Genomic DNA, 18,421 nt, shown 5'->3' on the forward strand with positions numbered 1-18,421 from the left:
ATTGCTCACAGGAAGCAGAAAACTAAAAGTTAAGCCTATCAGAGCCACTGATCACAAGGGCCACATTGCATCCACTCAGGATTAATGAAGATTGGTGTAATTTCCCATCTAGAAACCCACGCAATCTGCAAGACAGCTGAAGAGCCAAAAGATCCTACAAAACCGAAATCGTTCACTGAATACCAGTGCTGTTGATTATTAATGCCTCTTCCCTCCCTAGAATGTGCAAAAATGCAAAAATCATATTTTTGACCTTATCAGCCTATCCATTTCTCAAAAAGCACAAGTCCAGAGGCAACCTTTGCTCCCTGCAGCATCTGACTAAAAATTTTGAATTGGCAGAAGTGTAACGGACCTTTTATCAGTACTTTTTTCCGACTGACACCAGTTATTTCTCATGCTCCATGACCACAAACGTCAGACACTAACTACTGCAATGAAACTCCACCATAAGCTTTTGGAAAAAGCTAGGAATGTGAAGCCCACTGCACCTCCCCCTTCCCCTCGTCTGTTCTGGCAGGAAGAGTCTTCAAGAATTCTAACAAGTCACTGAACAAGATGAGCCATGATCTCGCTTCCTTTCCTAGAATGTTGGCTTTGTTTTATCTCTTTTTATCTGTTAGGCCTGTTTGCTCACCTCTCTGCTCACCTCTACCCGTTTAAACTTTCCCAAGAAATGAGGTTAAAAGAATACTTCTGGAATTTCTGGACATTGAACAGAGAAATGCGAATTTGCTGATTCAGCAGGCCATTCCTTAGCTGAGCATTATCCCCACACCAGATGTTCCAAGGTGAGGTCAAAAGATGACCAGAATTATCCCAAAGGCATCAGTTCTGAGCAAATTATGAAGTTACCATCCACGCTCCCCTGTGGAGTAAAAGGATCATCTGGGATGGCTGACACAATTACTGCCTGTTTTCAGCACTGTCCCTCTCTAGAGTCTGCTCTCAGGGAGCAGCTAGGGCAGGCGCTGCTCCAGGAGGGAAGGGAAGCTGAAGTCGAGCATAAATAAGGCAGGGAGAGGCAGTGGCCTCACAGACAAAGGCGCAGTCCCGCTGCACCCAAGCCAGGTGAGCAGAGAGGTTCTTAGCAAAGCATCCTTGAAGTTCTTCCCTCAAAGGCAGACACCCGAGCCACTACCTAAGGTGGCCCAGGCAGCCAAATTCCCAGGAGGGCTGGGGAAGCACCCAGGGCCCTGACATTTGCCATCCCTGTAATGCAAGTGCATCCTGTGTCCCCCTGAACTGCCGCAGTTCACAATCCTACACGTTAATGCAAAATTATATGGTAAATCATCTTAGTCTTCTATAACTGCTTCATCCTCTTTCTCAGCTTCCTGGGTGCTTCTCTAAATGTCTCTTCTAGTTCCACAAGCAACAACCACTGAAGGAAGTTTAGCTCCTTGATCACTCACTTTTTATGATCTACCATTTAATAAACGACAGGATTCACAGTGTTGACATACAGAATCCTTGTCTGACAGTCAAATATAAAGCATTAAAAGAGAGCATGCTGAAATATGTTGGAATTTTATTTACATGGCATAATTTTTCTGGTGTAGGGGATCCAGATAAATTTGCTTTTAAAGTTTAAATTCACTTCCACTATGGGCAAGAGAGCATTTACACCACTTCTAACAGCCTAGCTGAGACCTCTGAGTAGGTGATATTTACTCTTTTTCATTTACAACTATAGCACAAAACTGTCACAGCTGATCAGCTTCCAGACAGGAAACTATTAAATACAATTATATCACTTAAGAGTTTGTTGCATTGTAACTGTTACTTAAGCGTGGGATAGAACCTCTTAAAATAAGACTGTGTTTTCAGATGCTTAATTACAGCTGCGACCACAGATCATGAAGCAGTCATCTTCAGCCCCTCAGTTTTGCTGAGCTGTGAATACAGCGCAGATTTAACCATGAAGGGAGTTGTCCCTGTAAAATACTGACTTTGTCAACAAAGTGGAGGTGCTGCTCTCTCAGACATGATGGCAAACCATGGTCTGTGCGTTCTTGGGTCAGCCCAAAATTTCATCACTTCTCCCACAGCACCTGCTATTAACGTTTACAGTCCTGAAGTGTGCTTGTACTGGATCATAGCTAGAACACACTTCCTATTGCCTTTTCAGCACGCTGGTAAACACAAGGAAGACTTTCAGTGGTGCAAAGTCCTGTTACATGCCCAATTCCTATTTGCATTATGTGTAGCACAATCACTGCTGAAAGGCTTGGAGCTCGCACGGAGGCAGTGGAAATGGAAGAAAACCAACAACATTCCAAGGAATTAAACTGACTTTCAATCTATTGAGTGCACTTGGTGTAGCAAAATCCTTCCAGGACCAGAGACCCTGCAAAATAAGCTAGGTATTATACTAGGTCATGCTACCAGATGGTTAACCAAAGTTGAAAAAAACCCAAATGAAAATCAGTGCAAATCACACTTCCTTCTTGGGGACGGGAAGGGGGAAGTTTTATGCACACTTCCCAGTGCTGTTTTCTTGGTTATCACTATTAAAATCTTATCTCTATGTTATTCCAAACTTGATCTCAAAATTGCATTTAGTCTTGGCAGCTGCAAGACAAAAGAAATGTAAAAGTACAGTAGGCAACTGTCCTTCATTTCCTTCCTTTACTCTTACATATCCTGTGTGCAACTGGAATGCTTCTATTTGATTATCCAGTGGAGCAAATGCTACAATGAATGCAATCATGCCTTATTACCCTGCATGTCTGTAGCCTATTGCACAGCTATGTACAGATGTTTTTACACAGCTTGGTTTTTTAGCTACGGGGTCTATAAAACAATAGAAACTATCTGAAATGTTTTCAAGCCAGAAAAGGATAAAGGCACTGTAAAGCAGTCAACTGGATAAAAGCCATCTATGTCTGACAGGAGGAGAAGAAAAACCTCAGAGGTTTCTCAATTATAAATGCGTCAGTTTTCCTAAAAAATATGTGGCTGCAATCTGCGGCAAACTGACCAGGCTGGAACGTGTCAACAGAGGTAAAGACAAAGACCCAGGCAGTGGAAAACTGAAACACAAACCTTTGGCCTGATGAAGGGTTGAACCATTATTTTACTGACCTGAAGAACTGGCTGCTGCCCAGAGAAGCTGAGCTTCCACTGGGAAGGCCTGAGAAGAGGTAGCATTGCCTCCAGCTGAGGGGCCTGGACTGAGACTCAAGAGCTGTGGCTTAGCCCCCAGCCAGCTCTGTCCTTTGGCTTGTCCCTTCACATCTCTAGGTTTCATTTCCTCACTCAGTACAACGGGGATAACAGTTCTGATCTCTTTGGTAAAGAGCTTTGAATTTTACTGAGGAAAAGCCCTGTTTACAAATTCATTTCCTTCTCCTCTCAAGAAATTCCTTTTTTACACATAAAATAAAATGCAAAAAACCCTCAATGTATTGTTTAATGGCACGGGTCTATCAGGGACGCACCGGGAATTAACGGGTAAGGCACCGGATTGGAAGTTGGGATGTGAAAAACCTGTTCTCTGCCCTTGGATAAGAAACAATGAGCAAATGCTTTTATAACTCTCATGTTTTCCCTGTCCACCTGGTCCAAAGCATGTCATAGCAGCAAATCCTGCTTTCTGCTGCAGAGAATCTTAGGTCGGCATTTCTAGCACAGATAAAAGCAAGCGACAGGTTATTTATAGTGTACCGACAGCAGGTTTGACACTGGAGAAAACAAACATCATTTCTCTTTCCACAGCTTCATATTATAAAAGAGAAAGGCGGAAGCAGGATGAGCTATGAAAGCAGAAGAGATGATTTTTTGTTTTATGTTCATCCTTGCGAGAATCCCCAGAGAACAAATCCTCAGCAAGGGGAAGTGATGGAGCTGGGGTGTGAAGCTGGTGAAGCAGTGCAGAAAGCATGTAAAATCTCCAATCTGCAAGCCTCCATTTACATGGATGAGGGGAGAGACAGCAGCAGAAATACTATAAACCCCAGAAGACAGAAATGGTCTGTCCACAGACCTAATATAATGAGACTGTTCTGCTCATGTTTGCCTCAAAGGCTTCTCAGCTTCACACACACAGTAGCAAGAAGCAGTTCCAGAGCTTTTCTTGACAGTTGTTTGGCGGCGTGTGCTTAGCTGGACATCAATTAGGCTTCTGCCTTCAGCTTGTCTGTTTGCAAACACAACGACCACTTTCAGAGATAAACAGTAGAGATTTCTTTAAATCGTGATTAAATGGTATTTAGCCATAAGCAAAGCCTCGGTTCTTAGGCAGTTTCCCCCAAATCATCTCTAATTTAGAAAATAATCAAGGCAGAAAACTGTCTAGGAGATAAAACTATAATTCAGAAGTTCTAGCTTAGTATATTCAGGTGAAGCAAAAACATAAGAAGTACTTATCGCACAAAAGAAAAAGCAACATTAAAAAATTACTTTTCTGATTGCTTTTTACTCCATGCTAGCAGGAAAATTCACCTAATTGCTTCTGAAGGGCACTACCACATAAATTCATTGGGAACTGTTAGTTAAAACAGTAATAACAAGTCTTTTTCCCCACAATGATTGCCTGTCAAAGCCCCAGACATAGGAGGGGGGTGAGGGGTAAAAAGATGAGGAAGGGAGTATCTTATGCAGGTATCTGGCCTTTAAGCTAGGAGACTGAAATTCCCAGGTGCTTTCTGTACATGTCTATATAATTTCATACAGACATAAATGGCCCTGGAGTGGAATGCAGTACATGTTTGCACCCGTACCGCTCAAACTGCACAATGATTTAGCGCATAGAGTGAGTTACGACATGGAGCTGAAATGAAAGAATAAAGTCAGAGTATCCGAATAAATATCAACAAAGTCCTGGCAAGTATTTTCCCTCATGACATTCTTCTGTTACTAAAGGCAACAGAAAGGAGCTTAGTTACACACCGATTTGACATTAGACTAGGATTTGGTTTGGACTCCTAGGTGCCTGATGAGAAAGTACCGTAACCCAATTCTTGCAGCCAGTGAGTTTTCCAAAGATATCTTTCACTCAAACAGTGATCAGCGCCCACCTTGTACAACGACAGGATGTGGTGGCCTGAAGGATATTTACTCAGAAATAGGCTGCCTGATAAAGGAATACTATGGTTCTTTTCCACAGAATTTTAGACGGTCCTTCTCTTGTATTTATCAAAACACGTTACCATGAACCTTTAATAAAACCATGGGAGAAGGTAAAGTTTTCAAGCTAAGATAAGCTTAAACATCCTGCACCACCTTTGGGGCCAGTCATAGTAAGGAGGACAAAAGCTCTGGCATAAAGCCTGACTGAAGAGTTTGAGTGAGCAACAAAAAAGCAAAATTTAAGATCAGTGAACGTACGCTAACAAACAAAAGCAGGGTGGTAAGCTGAGGAGAAGAGTTTGGACATGCTGCCTTCCAGTCGACAAAGAATATGTATGTATTTCAGCAAGCCAGCTTAAATATCTATGAGCATTAATTATCAATAGCAGTTTGATGATGGAGGAAATGAAAGGTCAGGTACAGAGCAGGAAGCGTGTTATTCCTCTCCCCACTGACTGTGTTTAGTTCCAAATTAATGAAAACAAACTCGCTTCAAACTTACGACACCACTGTGAGGCCTATTGTTTTATCTTGTGGGATGGGTGCTTCCTAAGAAGACAGACAGATAAATAATTGGAAAATAAAAGTGCTTGAAACACATTTTGGGGCCACAAAAGGAGAATGATGTATGGAGGAGAACTAATAAGGAACTGCTGGAGGTTTATAAAGAACAAAGTGTAGTAAAGGCAGGGAAATGCCACGACCTCAGTGGGCAAGCCATGCGGTTAGCGTGATGGAAGACAGACCATCCAGGCCTCTCCAGGGAGAGCAGCCTCTCGGTGTCCAGGCCCAGCTGAACAAAGAGAACATGAAGGAACAAAATTGAGCAAGAGCTTGTAAGAGCTCCGAACTACTACCAAAGAGAAATAGACCCCTGGCAAAAAGGCAAGCGAAGGGGGTTAATCATGAGAGCAGCTGAGGGTCTGTGATACTTCAGAGCTAGGAAACACATGGAAGAGGGAATAATGACAAACGTACAGAAAATCTGTCACTAACCCTCTCTCCACTAAACACTTTCATTTATTTTAATTACACAAGTTAATTCTTGCTCCCAAGACATGAAACAACAGAGAGAAGATGAAGAAAAAAGTTGAGATAACTAGAAAATAACTCGATAGCGCTCACAGATAAATAATTTTAAAAACAGAACAGACTGATCAATCAGCTTTTTTCTACAAAAAGACCTTACACCGGGACCATATAAGCTCCAAACTAAGGACAGTATCTTGTGTTTGGCTACTGTGTTTCTTCCTGAAAGACAGTAATTTTTCAGCCAGGGAGACCAAGAATCCACCACTGCCTTTAGTATATGGAATGAATAAAGACAAACCTAAAGACAACTACTGAGCGGCAAAACAAATCCAAAGGCAAATGAAATTCAAATGTTCTGCTTTCCGTAACAATAAAACCAGAAAATAAGTCTCTATAAAATAATATCAGCACTTCACTCAACCGACTACATTGCACACATTTTAAGTTTTCATATAAATCAATGAGAGAGTTGATGTATTTAACAATAAATATGAAGTCTGTTAAAACTGGCATGCCCAGCTTTTTTATCTTTTACAGACTGGATGGAGGGAAATAGATTGTGTATATATGGCCTTTGTTTGTATTTTCTGTTTTCCTTGTCTTTCCAAAAGCAGACTGGTCAGCTTCACTGTGGTTTCTGCTGAGTTTTACTTTCTGGCTCTCACAGACTATTGTTTCTTTGCAAGATTTTTAAATATTTCCGTGATTTTTGAATGCTCAAACAGACAGCTTAATAGACATGTCAACTGATTTTCAGAAAGTACAAAGGACCATCCTCAGGACACCAGGCTTTCCAAAGATATCTCGGGTACCCCAAACCAACTAGTCTCTCTACAAAAAAGCCTCAGCCAGTTTTTTGACAGAGGTCCAAAGGAGGGCTGCATGTCTCAGACAACATGTAAGAACAGGACCAGGATCCTGACCCCACTGAAATCACTAACAAAACTCTCACGGAGTCCAGTGTAAGCAGGATTTTCCCCTGGTCTTTAGCTGTGAGCCTGCGAACAGCTGTGCACATGCGAAGCAGCCTGGCTGAAGCTGTGTCCCTGAAACAAGAAAGAAGGAAAAGCGCACACAGGACACTGAAGAGGGAAAGAGCAAGGGTTACGGCAGCAGGAATTCCTGATTACTTGACTGGCTTTGCTCATCCCAGTGCTTCTATTAAAATTTATGCAATCTTATATTACACTCACTTGGCACACAAATTTTTAGTGGGAATTTGGAAGAGGAGAGATTGCTAGCTGGTGAAAAGAAATTGGAAGGCCGCTGTGGGTAGGGTGGGGCCTGAGAGATGGTAGTGATGAATATGCCCAATAGCACAGTTCGGCACTGTCTGGGTTGTGCAGCTGAGCATTTATTCCCTAGCAACCAAAAGGCAAGGGAAAAAGTCTTCCACTGCACCGTACCGTGGCTCCCTTTGGTTTCATAAAGCCAGCAGCCTGACTCTGCACTGCCCTACGCAGCCACAAGTGACATAAAAATTTGCAATGCTGTGAGGTCCCTTCCTTTCACAACCGCCAAATCAACTTGACAGTGTTTCTTTAAGGGACATTTTAACCTACAGTATGTTCATTTTAATGCATTAAAGCGTGTTTGATTTTGGTCCGAAGGACAGTCCCAGCAAGGGTTTTGCTAAAGCCAGGCACTGCTTCTCTAATGAATTGTTTTAAGCAGCAGGTATTTCTATTTATTCTGGCATCAAATAAAAACCCGCCCTGGAATATACAGAAACATTCAACACGAACCACTATGGAAAATGTTTTTAATGTGAGAATTCCTTTTCTTTTCCACTCACAGCAAACCAGCTAGTCTTTTCCCTTTCCTTGGGGATTAATTCTCTGTTGTGACACTGTTAAGGGACTGGAATCAATATTACATAGGGAGGAAGATTTAATGGAACGGTACGCAGTACAGGCAGGACCGACCAGAACTGTTACTTGCTGTGGACAGGAGGCCACCGACTACACAAGGAAACGGCCAAGGAAAAGGTAAAAATGTGCGGTCCTTTATTCGTGTGTTTTACATGGAATAAAAAAAAAGAAAAGCATGAAATCTACTTGGAGACATAGACCAAATGTCTCATTTGAAAAACCTGATCATATTTTGAAACACTTTACTGTGATAAACTCAGTAGGAAGAAAGCAGGGTGTAGCTACAAAGGGAGGGAAGTTGGCTAACAGCACCATAGTATGCAGCTCTCTGTGATAGCACTTTTCACCCTTAGCTCTCTACACCCTTTTGAAAGAAGGAAAGGACGAGGATACGAACACACTGGTACAGCAGAAGGATGTCATCTGTGCAGTCACCCAGCGGTGCAAAAACCAAATCCCGGTTTCCCCAATCCCTTATCTGTGTTTGGGAGACTCAAGAAAAAGGACACAAATTATGAAAGCATTTATAATCTTCAGGACTCTAAGTTATCTTTGAGCCCTTTAATTAAAGCCAGCCAGGAGATGGGAATGTTTTTCACAAAACATTGATTCACTTGTGGAAACAGTCTGGAAAACTGTGTTTCTCAATCACCTCCGCTCTGATGCTCGGTTTTCTCCAGGCAGCCATTCCTTCAACTAAACCTGCCCATCTGCAGTATATACACTATACTCTGCTTTCTTTTCCCCAACATCAAGCCACAGAAAAGCATATGTGACTGCAGCAGAGGCAAAGACATTTTTAACCAGGGCAATTTAAGGATATTTAAGACACATTCTCATTTTCCATTTCCCAGTTCCACACTGCCCCCACTTTTATTATTAGCTGAATACAGGGAAGCTTCAGCTTGGATCGGGGGTAACATGTACACTGAGGAATCAAGGCCAAGCTTTGCCTTGAAATATGCAGGATCATTCCTAACTAACCGTAAAGCTGCTTATTTGGCACTAGCAGTGGAAATATTGAACGAAAGGGGCATTCTCAATCTGCTTATGTCACAGAAAGGTTGGATTCTGACAACGTGCAAGGCTCCAAGCTGCAGCCTGATATTAATAGCTAGACATTAAACTCTCAATTTGGCTGGCTTAGAGGCAGCTCAATTGGAACAAAGATTTTTCTGCAGGAAACGGCAGATCTGGTTAGAGTCACATCACGAGAGATGAGTCTGAAGCAGCAGCAGACTGCAAACTTTTTGACTGGTGTGTGACAAGCTGCGTCGCACGAAGTGAACCGCCCCTGCTCAGACAGCAGAGCACATCAGAGGTCCCGCAACTCAGGCTGCTGAAACACAATTGTTGCAAATGTATTGCACACAGGCATATTGTTTTCCTCTGTCCACCTCCTTGTGAATTCATTCGTTCTTAGAGCTGATTTACACAACCAAGTGGGGTAATGAGCATTAACAAACTATTTCTTAAACAAATGCGGTTCTGTTTCTTGACGCAGCCAGTGGGGTATCACCCCACAAAGACATACCTACATATTTTCACCATTTTTGAACTTGTTTCAGCCATTATGTAACCTTCCACACTACCTTGGCAGCTGGGCCAAGAAAACTTGAACGAAGTCCCCAGAGCAACTGGTTTCAGTGAGGGGCCCCTGCCAGAATACAAATACAAACCTCCTGCTGCTGTTTTCTCTCTGTGTCTGCATGGCAGGCAAAGATTCCAGACAGGTTTTTCAGTATGGATCTTTTTGAGCACAAATGAACACCTCTTATAAGCCATTTAAACTTCATAATCCCACTTCCGAACAACAGCTGGGCCTCAGTACTTCCACCAGGGAAAGTTTTGCTTCCATATTTCTCACAATGTAAAGAAAATCAAGGCACTGTCACTGAAAAACCCGTTCCTTATAGCACTCTGAGTCCTTTTATTTTGGTACACATAATCTAATAAATTCTTTACAGTTTCTTAAACATGACTAAGCAACATTAGATTCTGGACTTGTATCATATACTCAAGGACATCACACTGCTTTATATGAGAACCGCTTAAGCCATGCAATCTCCTGTAGCTTTGCACTCAAAATCCTCATTTCAGAGGTAGACAGAAGCATTCAGAATGTAAGCAGCTTGCCAAATGTCACACAATGAGTAAATGCCAGAGCTGGGAACAGAAATCATGAGTCTAGAGTCCAGATTCTCTGCCTTACATAGAGCAGTAGCCTCAGTCTCCTAGTTTAGGAGACTGCCTGCTCACCAGAAAGATGTTCCTTTCTTTACAGGACGGCAATGTACCACACTGCAATGGCCAATGTCATCCCTAAGCAGGTATAGAAACACATATGCATCTGCTGATACCCTGTTCTTCATATATAAAAGCAAAGCACAAGGCAAGAAATGAAAGCAAGTTGCTGTTCTAGAGAACTTTGAGGAGTGCTACCACCTCAGCACCACCATCAACACCAAATGCAAAGTCACACTTTGGACTAGCTTCTTGCTTTTGCAGGCAGTCTTGCTGATTGGAGGGGATGATCTGGGAGCTGGAGTGAAGAACAGGAATGTGGCAACAATAGAGATGGCTGAAATATCAACATAATTCCTCATAAGCCAGTAGAGTATACCAATGGGCATCAGCCTACTTTAATTGTTGCACTCACATTAAGCCCCAGTAAATGCCATGCTACGTTGCTACTTACGTAACCCATGTGTATATACAGGGCACGGAATGGTGGCTATTAAAAACCTACTTCTCTACAACTGACACCTATTTTTCCCTATTCTGACAAAACAGGAAAACTGGAGAATATTTCACACAGTTGAAATTTAATACCGCCAACACTAACCACTTTCTCAAACCAGTTGTATGCCACAGAAGTACATTCCTTAATTTATCCTTCCTTTGCTGCGACACACATGCAAATGACAGAACAAGGCCAAATTCCCTTCTGGTCTCACATCTGTAATACAAACGATTACATGTGGGCTAACTTTCATCAGTAAAGAAAAATCACATAGTTATATCACCAATACAATACCTTTGGCAGAGCAAGGTGAATGAAGGTAATACAGTGCTATATCCATCCACAGAAGGCAGAGACGACGATCGGTATATGAATCACAAGGATATAATATATTCAGGGCATCAGACACATTGTCCATAATTATCAGATACTATCCTACGGGTTTAGGACACACATAAGGACACAGAAACATGAAGTGTCTGTTTTATGGATAGGAATGCATCAAAAACCAGCATTCCAATTTCATACTGTGCCATTGAATTACACCTTAGCTAGCTGATGACCAGAGGAATTGGTTATCTTCTTCAGGCTCTACCTCCAGCCACTAAGCATAAGAACTATTCCTCAAGGCAGGGACAGATGAGATATCAGTGTGGTATAACTTGGGCAGACTTCATTCAAATTGCAGCCCTACCAGAATAGTTCCTCATTTTACGGTTTTGAAGATGACTTTCAAAATACGCTGCCAGTATATACAACACAGAGATAAGGGCCTAAACTATAGACGATCTGAAGCGACTGCAGTAACTTACCAGTTTGGGTACAAGCAATAATGCTTGCAAATTGATGTTACCAAAGTATTTACTTATTTCAACAGCATTTAAGAAAAGACGGTATCACACGATGGAGGATTTCATCCGTACTCAGGGATAAGGCACACTGCCTCTGGGTTCAGACAACAGAAACAGTGGGGCACAGAAAATGCATTAGCGAAGATGCTAGTGTTTTGCTGCCACACAATGAAACTGTCAGGGGAGAAGGAAGGAAAAGTAGGATTGAAGAAATCAAAGAGGCCAGACTGGTTTTGTCCCAGACACATTCACCTTCTAAATATCTTGGAAAAACTATGCTGGAAAGAGCAATAAATGAGTTTCATCTCTATTGCTCTCATCTTCCATTTTCTCCACTACAACCACAGCCTGCAGCAAGTTGCAGCACAAGAAAGTACTTGGGTAGTGTAAGAACAGAAAAGAAGTCATAAAAATATTTCCTTAGTCATGCTGTCTATGGTAATATAATTCCCTGAATAGAGATCTTCAACAATACTGTCTTTAAAAATGGAAAGAGCTCTGACCTTAGTCAGCATGTGTCTTCCATCAGCTTCTCTCTCTCTCTCTCTTTTTTTTTTTTTTTTTTAAAAACTTCTTTGTAGTCTCTCACCACAGCCATCTCCAGGTGCAGGTACACAGTATAAAAACCTTCCTCAGTGGAAGCGTGTCTTCCACTGGACGTAGAATAAATGCATTGTAAGGGATTCTGACCAGAAAGAAAAGTCGGATGTAGAGGCCAGTTTTTGCTCGTGTTTGAAAAGAAAATTCATGTATTTTTCAGCTCTGTATTTCCCCCTTTCACCTGATCAGTGTCCACAACCCAGAGAGGGAAGGACCAGCATTCTGAGATGAGACTTCTGTAGGTAGTTTCTGAGCTCCTGCTGAACGCACTTTCCCCCATGCTCTTCATCACCCGCTATTGTCAGCATAGCGATTCCTAGTCTGCGAGTGTCTCTCTGAACGCTGGAGTGTAAGATCAGCTGAAAATCAGGGTCCATTCCAAGTTTACATAGAATGTAGGATAAGGGGCTGCTTGACTTTGGGGCAAGTCTAAAAAAAATCATGGAATCGTCTTGGAGAGGATGTTGAGCTATGCCTCCAAACACTGCTGCTACTGTGGTGATTAAAAAAAATACCAGGAGAAGAGATACAGTAGAGGCTCCTGCTACCAAAGTTAAATAAAGAAATAAATACAGTATTTAATGTGTGGGATGTAAGGACCCTGTGTATCCAGGGTTTGGATAAGATTAAAGGCAGTTAGGAAGTAGGAGGAGCGGGAGGCAGAAAAGAAGATTTAACTTGGCTTTCCTACAATGAGGTATTCTTCTGTGGTGCCTGAGTGCCAGTTTGATCTGGAGTGTTACACAGGTTCTTACAATTGGAAATACATTCATTAGTTAGCAAGTTCTTGTTTTAGGTGAGAGAGCACTGAAAGGAGCATTATACAGACACACCAAAAGACAGTTTCCTAATCTCCAATTATCTGATTCTACATCCGCTCCATTATTTCCTGAACTCAGCACCTCCAGTGCTTAGAAGGGGTTAATCTTTAATGGCTTATTTATAGTTCATACCTTGCTCAACTAATCTATATTTGCATCACAAAGATATACAGAATAGCAAAAGCAACTTGACAGCAAACCAAAGAATGAAAGATTGCCCCGAAAGCCCCTATTAGCATAGCGGTGGCTATCAAAATACCCTCCCCTACTTCTTTGACTTACCCACAGTGTCACAAGGCTCGTCTTTGTGTACGCAGAAATCTGTCCTAGAAAGAAAAACAGAACAGAAGTGAAATGTAGTCTGTGCCTCCAGACTTCAGGCTAGGAAAAAGCAGTGATGCATGACTCATACATCATGGGTGTTGAGGTTTGCTTTTTTTAAAAACTGCTGTGCAGTCTACACGATGACAACAGAGATAGCAGCATTGATTGCTACTGCGAGATTACAAGCAATTATGTGAATCAGCTCCATACACCACTGTCCAATTTAATAGATTTAAGATTTAGCATATAGAAGAGTACTGCCTCACTCTATGATGTCAGACTTCTTCAGCAACTGGATTAAAATTGAACCTCTTATTTTTACAGGAGAACTGGAAAAAAAAAAAAAAAAAGAAAAAAGAGGCAGACACCCTGTGATGCAACAGCACCATCAAAAGTGGGAGGAGGAGATATGGGGGGGCACTGCCTGGAGACAGAGAACTGATCGTGTGTACCCAGAAAGTCTCAGTTCTTCAGTTTTTCTTTTTCTTCCACTGGAATAGAAAAGGACAAGAAAGAAGCAGGACTAAACAGAGAGAGATGGATGTAGACAAGAAAAAAGAAAGAGAATTTCAGGATTTGCCAGGTAACAGCTAGGCGAATTGGCTTCCGATAAACGTCTTACAGTCAGATCTGCCATTTTATGATTTGAATCCAACAGAGAGAGGTTCAAGAGACTTCAGTTGGTCTCTGTTACTCCCCCACATCTCATCCAGTCTCCCCAGATCTCATCAAGGCAGGAAGAGATACTATGTATGCCACTGGCACCCACAAATCAACCAGGGACACAGAAAAAAAAGCCTTGAAGCTCACCATCTAAGTGACGACACTTCTCGTGAGAAGATTTTGTAAATGAGATTCCTCAGGACAGAAAAACAAAGTGTGGGAGGAAAAGTATTTTATAACTAAATTAATGGTTTGAATACACTTCAATAAGCACTTAGACCTAAACTTTAGGAGCTATCTTCAACCAGACCTGCTTTGCAGTGCTATCCGCTACAAAGAGGAGCTTGAGAAAAGCATCACATGTGCTAAAACATTTCAGAAGCTCCTTAACCCAAGGGAAGCTGAGGAACCGTAATCTCTGTCATTATGGCTTTCCTCACCCTGTGGGGAGGCTAGTGAGAGAATCCTATTAGTACATTTGGAGTGTGTCATTTGAAATGCCTGAGTCCCCGGTGGGATTTTGAGTTTAAGAGTTTGGCAGGGGGAAGATTAAAAACACTTAGGGAAAGATAATACTTAGAGGAATACTTAGAAAAAAGAAAATACTTAAGACAAAAATAGAGTAATATTAAAAATCAAATTTTCTTGAAGAAAAATATGAAACTAGAGTTTATAGGAAAAGGGATCTAACGCCTAGGACTGTGACTGATGAACCCAAACCCTTCACACCGAATACCTTTGCAAGTCACAAATCAAGTTGTCAGGGGCTTGGAGGCAGAGAAACAACAGCTATTACCAGCTCTCATTAACTAGACATTGAAAACTAACAATGCCTCAATGCAGAAAAACAGTAACAACCATCAAAGTGTTAAAAAATCAGATAGGAACAAAGCAAAAATCGGAAGCTGCGACCACACGCTGGCCCCAGCTTTCATTTTTCACCACAGCCTTACTGTGTCTCGACACCTTGGCATTCCAGCCTTTCCAAAGTAGAGTAATGACAGTCTCCTGACGGAGCTGGCACAAGCACGCCTGCCTGAGTTCTCAGAGCCAACTTGACGGAGGTTTATTTAAGGACTTATTATGTTATATAAACTGGTAAATCAAACAGATGCTTTTCTTGTGACAACAGATAGCTGAACTATTAGTAGATGGCAGGAGGCCATTGCTAGAAAAGCATCTCTCTTCAGGGGCTGGCCAGCTCTGCAAATAAAGCACAGCAATTTTGCTCCTTGCACTCTGTGTTCTACACAGAAAGGTGTCTGGCGCTTTCAGGCAGCTCCCTGGAGAAATTACCACCATGCCATAAAATGAGGGGTCTCGTAAATGATCCAGCACAACTTGCAGACTCTCCTACAGAGGTGGAACAGTCCCTGTCTGTAAAAAGAGTGCTGTGATGCTGTCTGCTCAGGGAAGGACTTGAAACAGGTCAGCACAAAGAACTGAATGTAGCTGCCCAATTCACTGCATGTGGGCCTGCAAGTATGAAACCTCCTCAGCCCATCCTTTAAACTGTCATAAACACAAGTCCAAGAGACACCACCCTTTTATTCAGAGATCTTGTACCAAAATGCTGGGCTTTAAATCATCTTAAACATTTTACCCCAAAGCTCTGTGGCCAAACAGAAAAGCACATCCAAACCTTCAGTCACAAATGAGCTCAGTGGGTCTCGGTCTTCTTCCAAAGGCAAGCAGTCACCCCACCACAAAACCTGTACACTCTAAGTCCTACAGTCCTTTCCTGACAATTAGAGGGGAGCCAGACTGAAAAGCCCTTAAAAAGATCTGACTCACCTGTGGTTCATCACACCTGTGAGGTAAGACAGCCCTGTCATGGCACCGAACCTGATCTGCTTTTAAAAGGTTTCAATCACAGGTGTCTCTTACCACTTGACTGCTTTGATATTTTTTGAAGTGCTTGTGAGCTTGACATGAATGACACTGTAATGATACTCCAAGGATATGAAAAAAGATATCCTAATATTCATTGCACGTGCAGGGGTTTCTTATCACAGAGGCATAGTTCTGTTAGCAGAATCTTTTATAGAGCTATTTTGGAAAAAAACTCTTACTCCAGGAGCTGCAGTTCAAATCCAAGATCTGACCTTATCACACTAAGTCTTGGATAATATATTGAAATCACACTCTGTGGCTGTGAGGCAACTTTACTCTTCACTTTTAGCCGCTGACTGAATGAAGCAGGCCATGTGTTCTCATCTTCTAGGGACCTGTGAAATTCTCAGTCATTATCACTTGTGGTACTGTGCAGAGTGTTTCCATTAGCAGGCTTAAATAATCCTTCTAAAAAAATGACAACAAGTCAGTTGTTTTGTTCAATAAAAATAGCCAGAAAGGAAGAGCTCAGAACTCCTCCTATAGTCACTCTTCCATCTGGCTCACACGAACTGGAAAAAAATACCTAACTGTGCTAAGTTAAATTCTGCAGTTCAAGTCCTTCCTGTAAGAAAGAAGGACAGTAGTTGAACTGTGCAACACGAATAAGAAGTATTCTGTTTAATGGCCACTTCCCAGTGTCCTTCAAATGACATATTTTGACCAGTGTAACCCTGCAAGGTCATCAAGCTAAAGGACAGAGGAAACTGGTACAGTCAAAAACCTGCCAAAAAAAACTTTGCACATCCATATATACATTTAGTAGCACTATGTGCCCCGCCTCCTCGATGCACGTGGTATTGCTTCATTTGCCCATTTAATGGGAAGGCAAAGGGCTGGAGAGATGTGGAAGGGAGGAGCAGGCTGCAAATGGAAAAACTACACCAGTATGTCAGGAAAAAACCAAGTCTTTGGTTTGCTAAATGACAGCACTGAATTCTGTTCCTATCAGTTTTGTGCCATTCTTCCCTCTGCTATCATATCACCTATAGTCTAATAAGGGACCCACACACCTACAGGAGGCACAGAGGACATCAGAATGTCTGAAGATTTCCTAAGGAATGCAGAAGACACAAGATCAAGACAGACAATGTGTTTCAAATGAGACATGCCTCATTGAAAGGTCACTAAGATACAGATTCTGCAGACAGAAGTTATTCTGGTCAGCTGCCCATTAAATATATTAAGTACACTATCCCTAGGTGCCAGAAATCTGAATTCCTGCAAGTTCAAAACCAGAATTTAAACAAGAAAGGTCTGATGATTATAGAGACCACAACACTACACTCAGACCTTCAGGGCTATAACAGGTTATTCCCACTAGTCTCATTTATTTACTGAACTGGACAACGGCACACCTTATTTCACAGACATAGGATGCCTCCTACCTGGAACTCAATCAGGTGGATACTATTAAAATCCCACAGGAGGTATATTTGCCACCTACATAATCTACTTCTGCATACAAATGGGTATATGGGGAACATCAGTTAGAGGTGAAGTTTCAAAAGGCAAGCATGCCTTGGTGTTTCAACTGAACACAGCCAGACTGGAACCAGAGGGATTTCTTCAGACGCTGACCCCAAAGAATCTGTTTCTAGTCCTAAAGCAGCTGCAGCTGCTGAAAATTCAGCTTCTGCTTTTTCTGGCGCAATTGTTTGTGCTGGACATGCTGTTGCTCCCATATCCTCTACCACTGGTCCATCTGTATAGTCTGGGGAGGGTCCAGGGACACACACACACACAATTCCAAAGCCAAGAGTAGAAAACCTCATTTCCCTGATGCGGGAATCAGGCTGCTGGGCCAGAATTCTTCCAAACAATGCAGCATCCTCTATGCAGCATCCTCTATGCGGCAAGAAGCAGGATGGGTTAAGGATGACAAGACACAGCAAGAAGGAAGGAGAAAGACTACAAGTACGCACTGCTGGCCTATCAAAAAAGAAAAATGCTGTTCTTATGCACAGCCATGTGCTCCCTGGCCTGAACTTTCTCACAAAATCTGAATCTAGTTTTTAACCCAACAGAACCTGACTGCAAAACCCTGAAAATCTATTGAACAATTCTTTGCACAAATTCCTTCTATAATTCTTCCTCAGATGCCTGAGTCCAACTCATTTAGCCTGACATTATGCATTCAATTTTATAAGCTGCAGAGAGGCTGCACAGATTAAATGCTCCGCTCATTCCCTCCACCCCGTGCTTAGAGCACATCAGAAGTGATTCTGTATGCCTCACTTGTCATGCAGGACAACTGGATGCCCAGATGAGTTTAACAAAAATGTTAGTTATTTATTTAGGCCCTGATCCAATGAAGCACATGCTTAACTATAACCAGGATGTGCAGCCCATTGACTTCAAAGGAACTATTCACCCTGTCTAAAATGTTAAGTATCTGTTTAAGTGCTTGGTTGGACTACACTGAATACAGAGGAGAGAGGATTTGGGGGAGCTGCACACGTCTGTGACATTCTTAGGAACTTTGCTGGCCCCACGCCCTGCTCGGCAGCTATTTTACTGAACACTCACCAAAATCCCATGGATAGTTTG

General features: G+C 42.1%; 1 protein-coding gene across 2 annotated transcripts in view; it reads right to left on the reverse strand.

Annotated features, from left to right (window-relative positions):
• Positions 1–18,421, reverse strand: part of ADAMTS17 (ADAM metallopeptidase with thrombospondin type 1 motif 17) — a 191,336-nt gene that overhangs the window by 132,031 nt on the left and 40,884 nt on the right. For both annotated transcript variants that reach the window (XM_075100679.1, XM_075100680.1), the window contains exon 7: positions 13,274–13,317. In XM_075100679.1, coding sequence (XP_074956780.1) covers positions 13,274–13,317 — 44 coding nt within the window. The remainder of the gene's footprint in view (positions 1–13,273; positions 13,318–18,421) is intronic.

Source organism: Phalacrocorax aristotelis, chromosome 7, assembly GCF_949628215.1.
Source record: "Phalacrocorax aristotelis chromosome 7, bGulAri2.1, whole genome shotgun sequence".
NCBI lineage: Eukaryota > Metazoa > Chordata > Aves > Suliformes > Phalacrocoracidae > Phalacrocorax > Phalacrocorax aristotelis.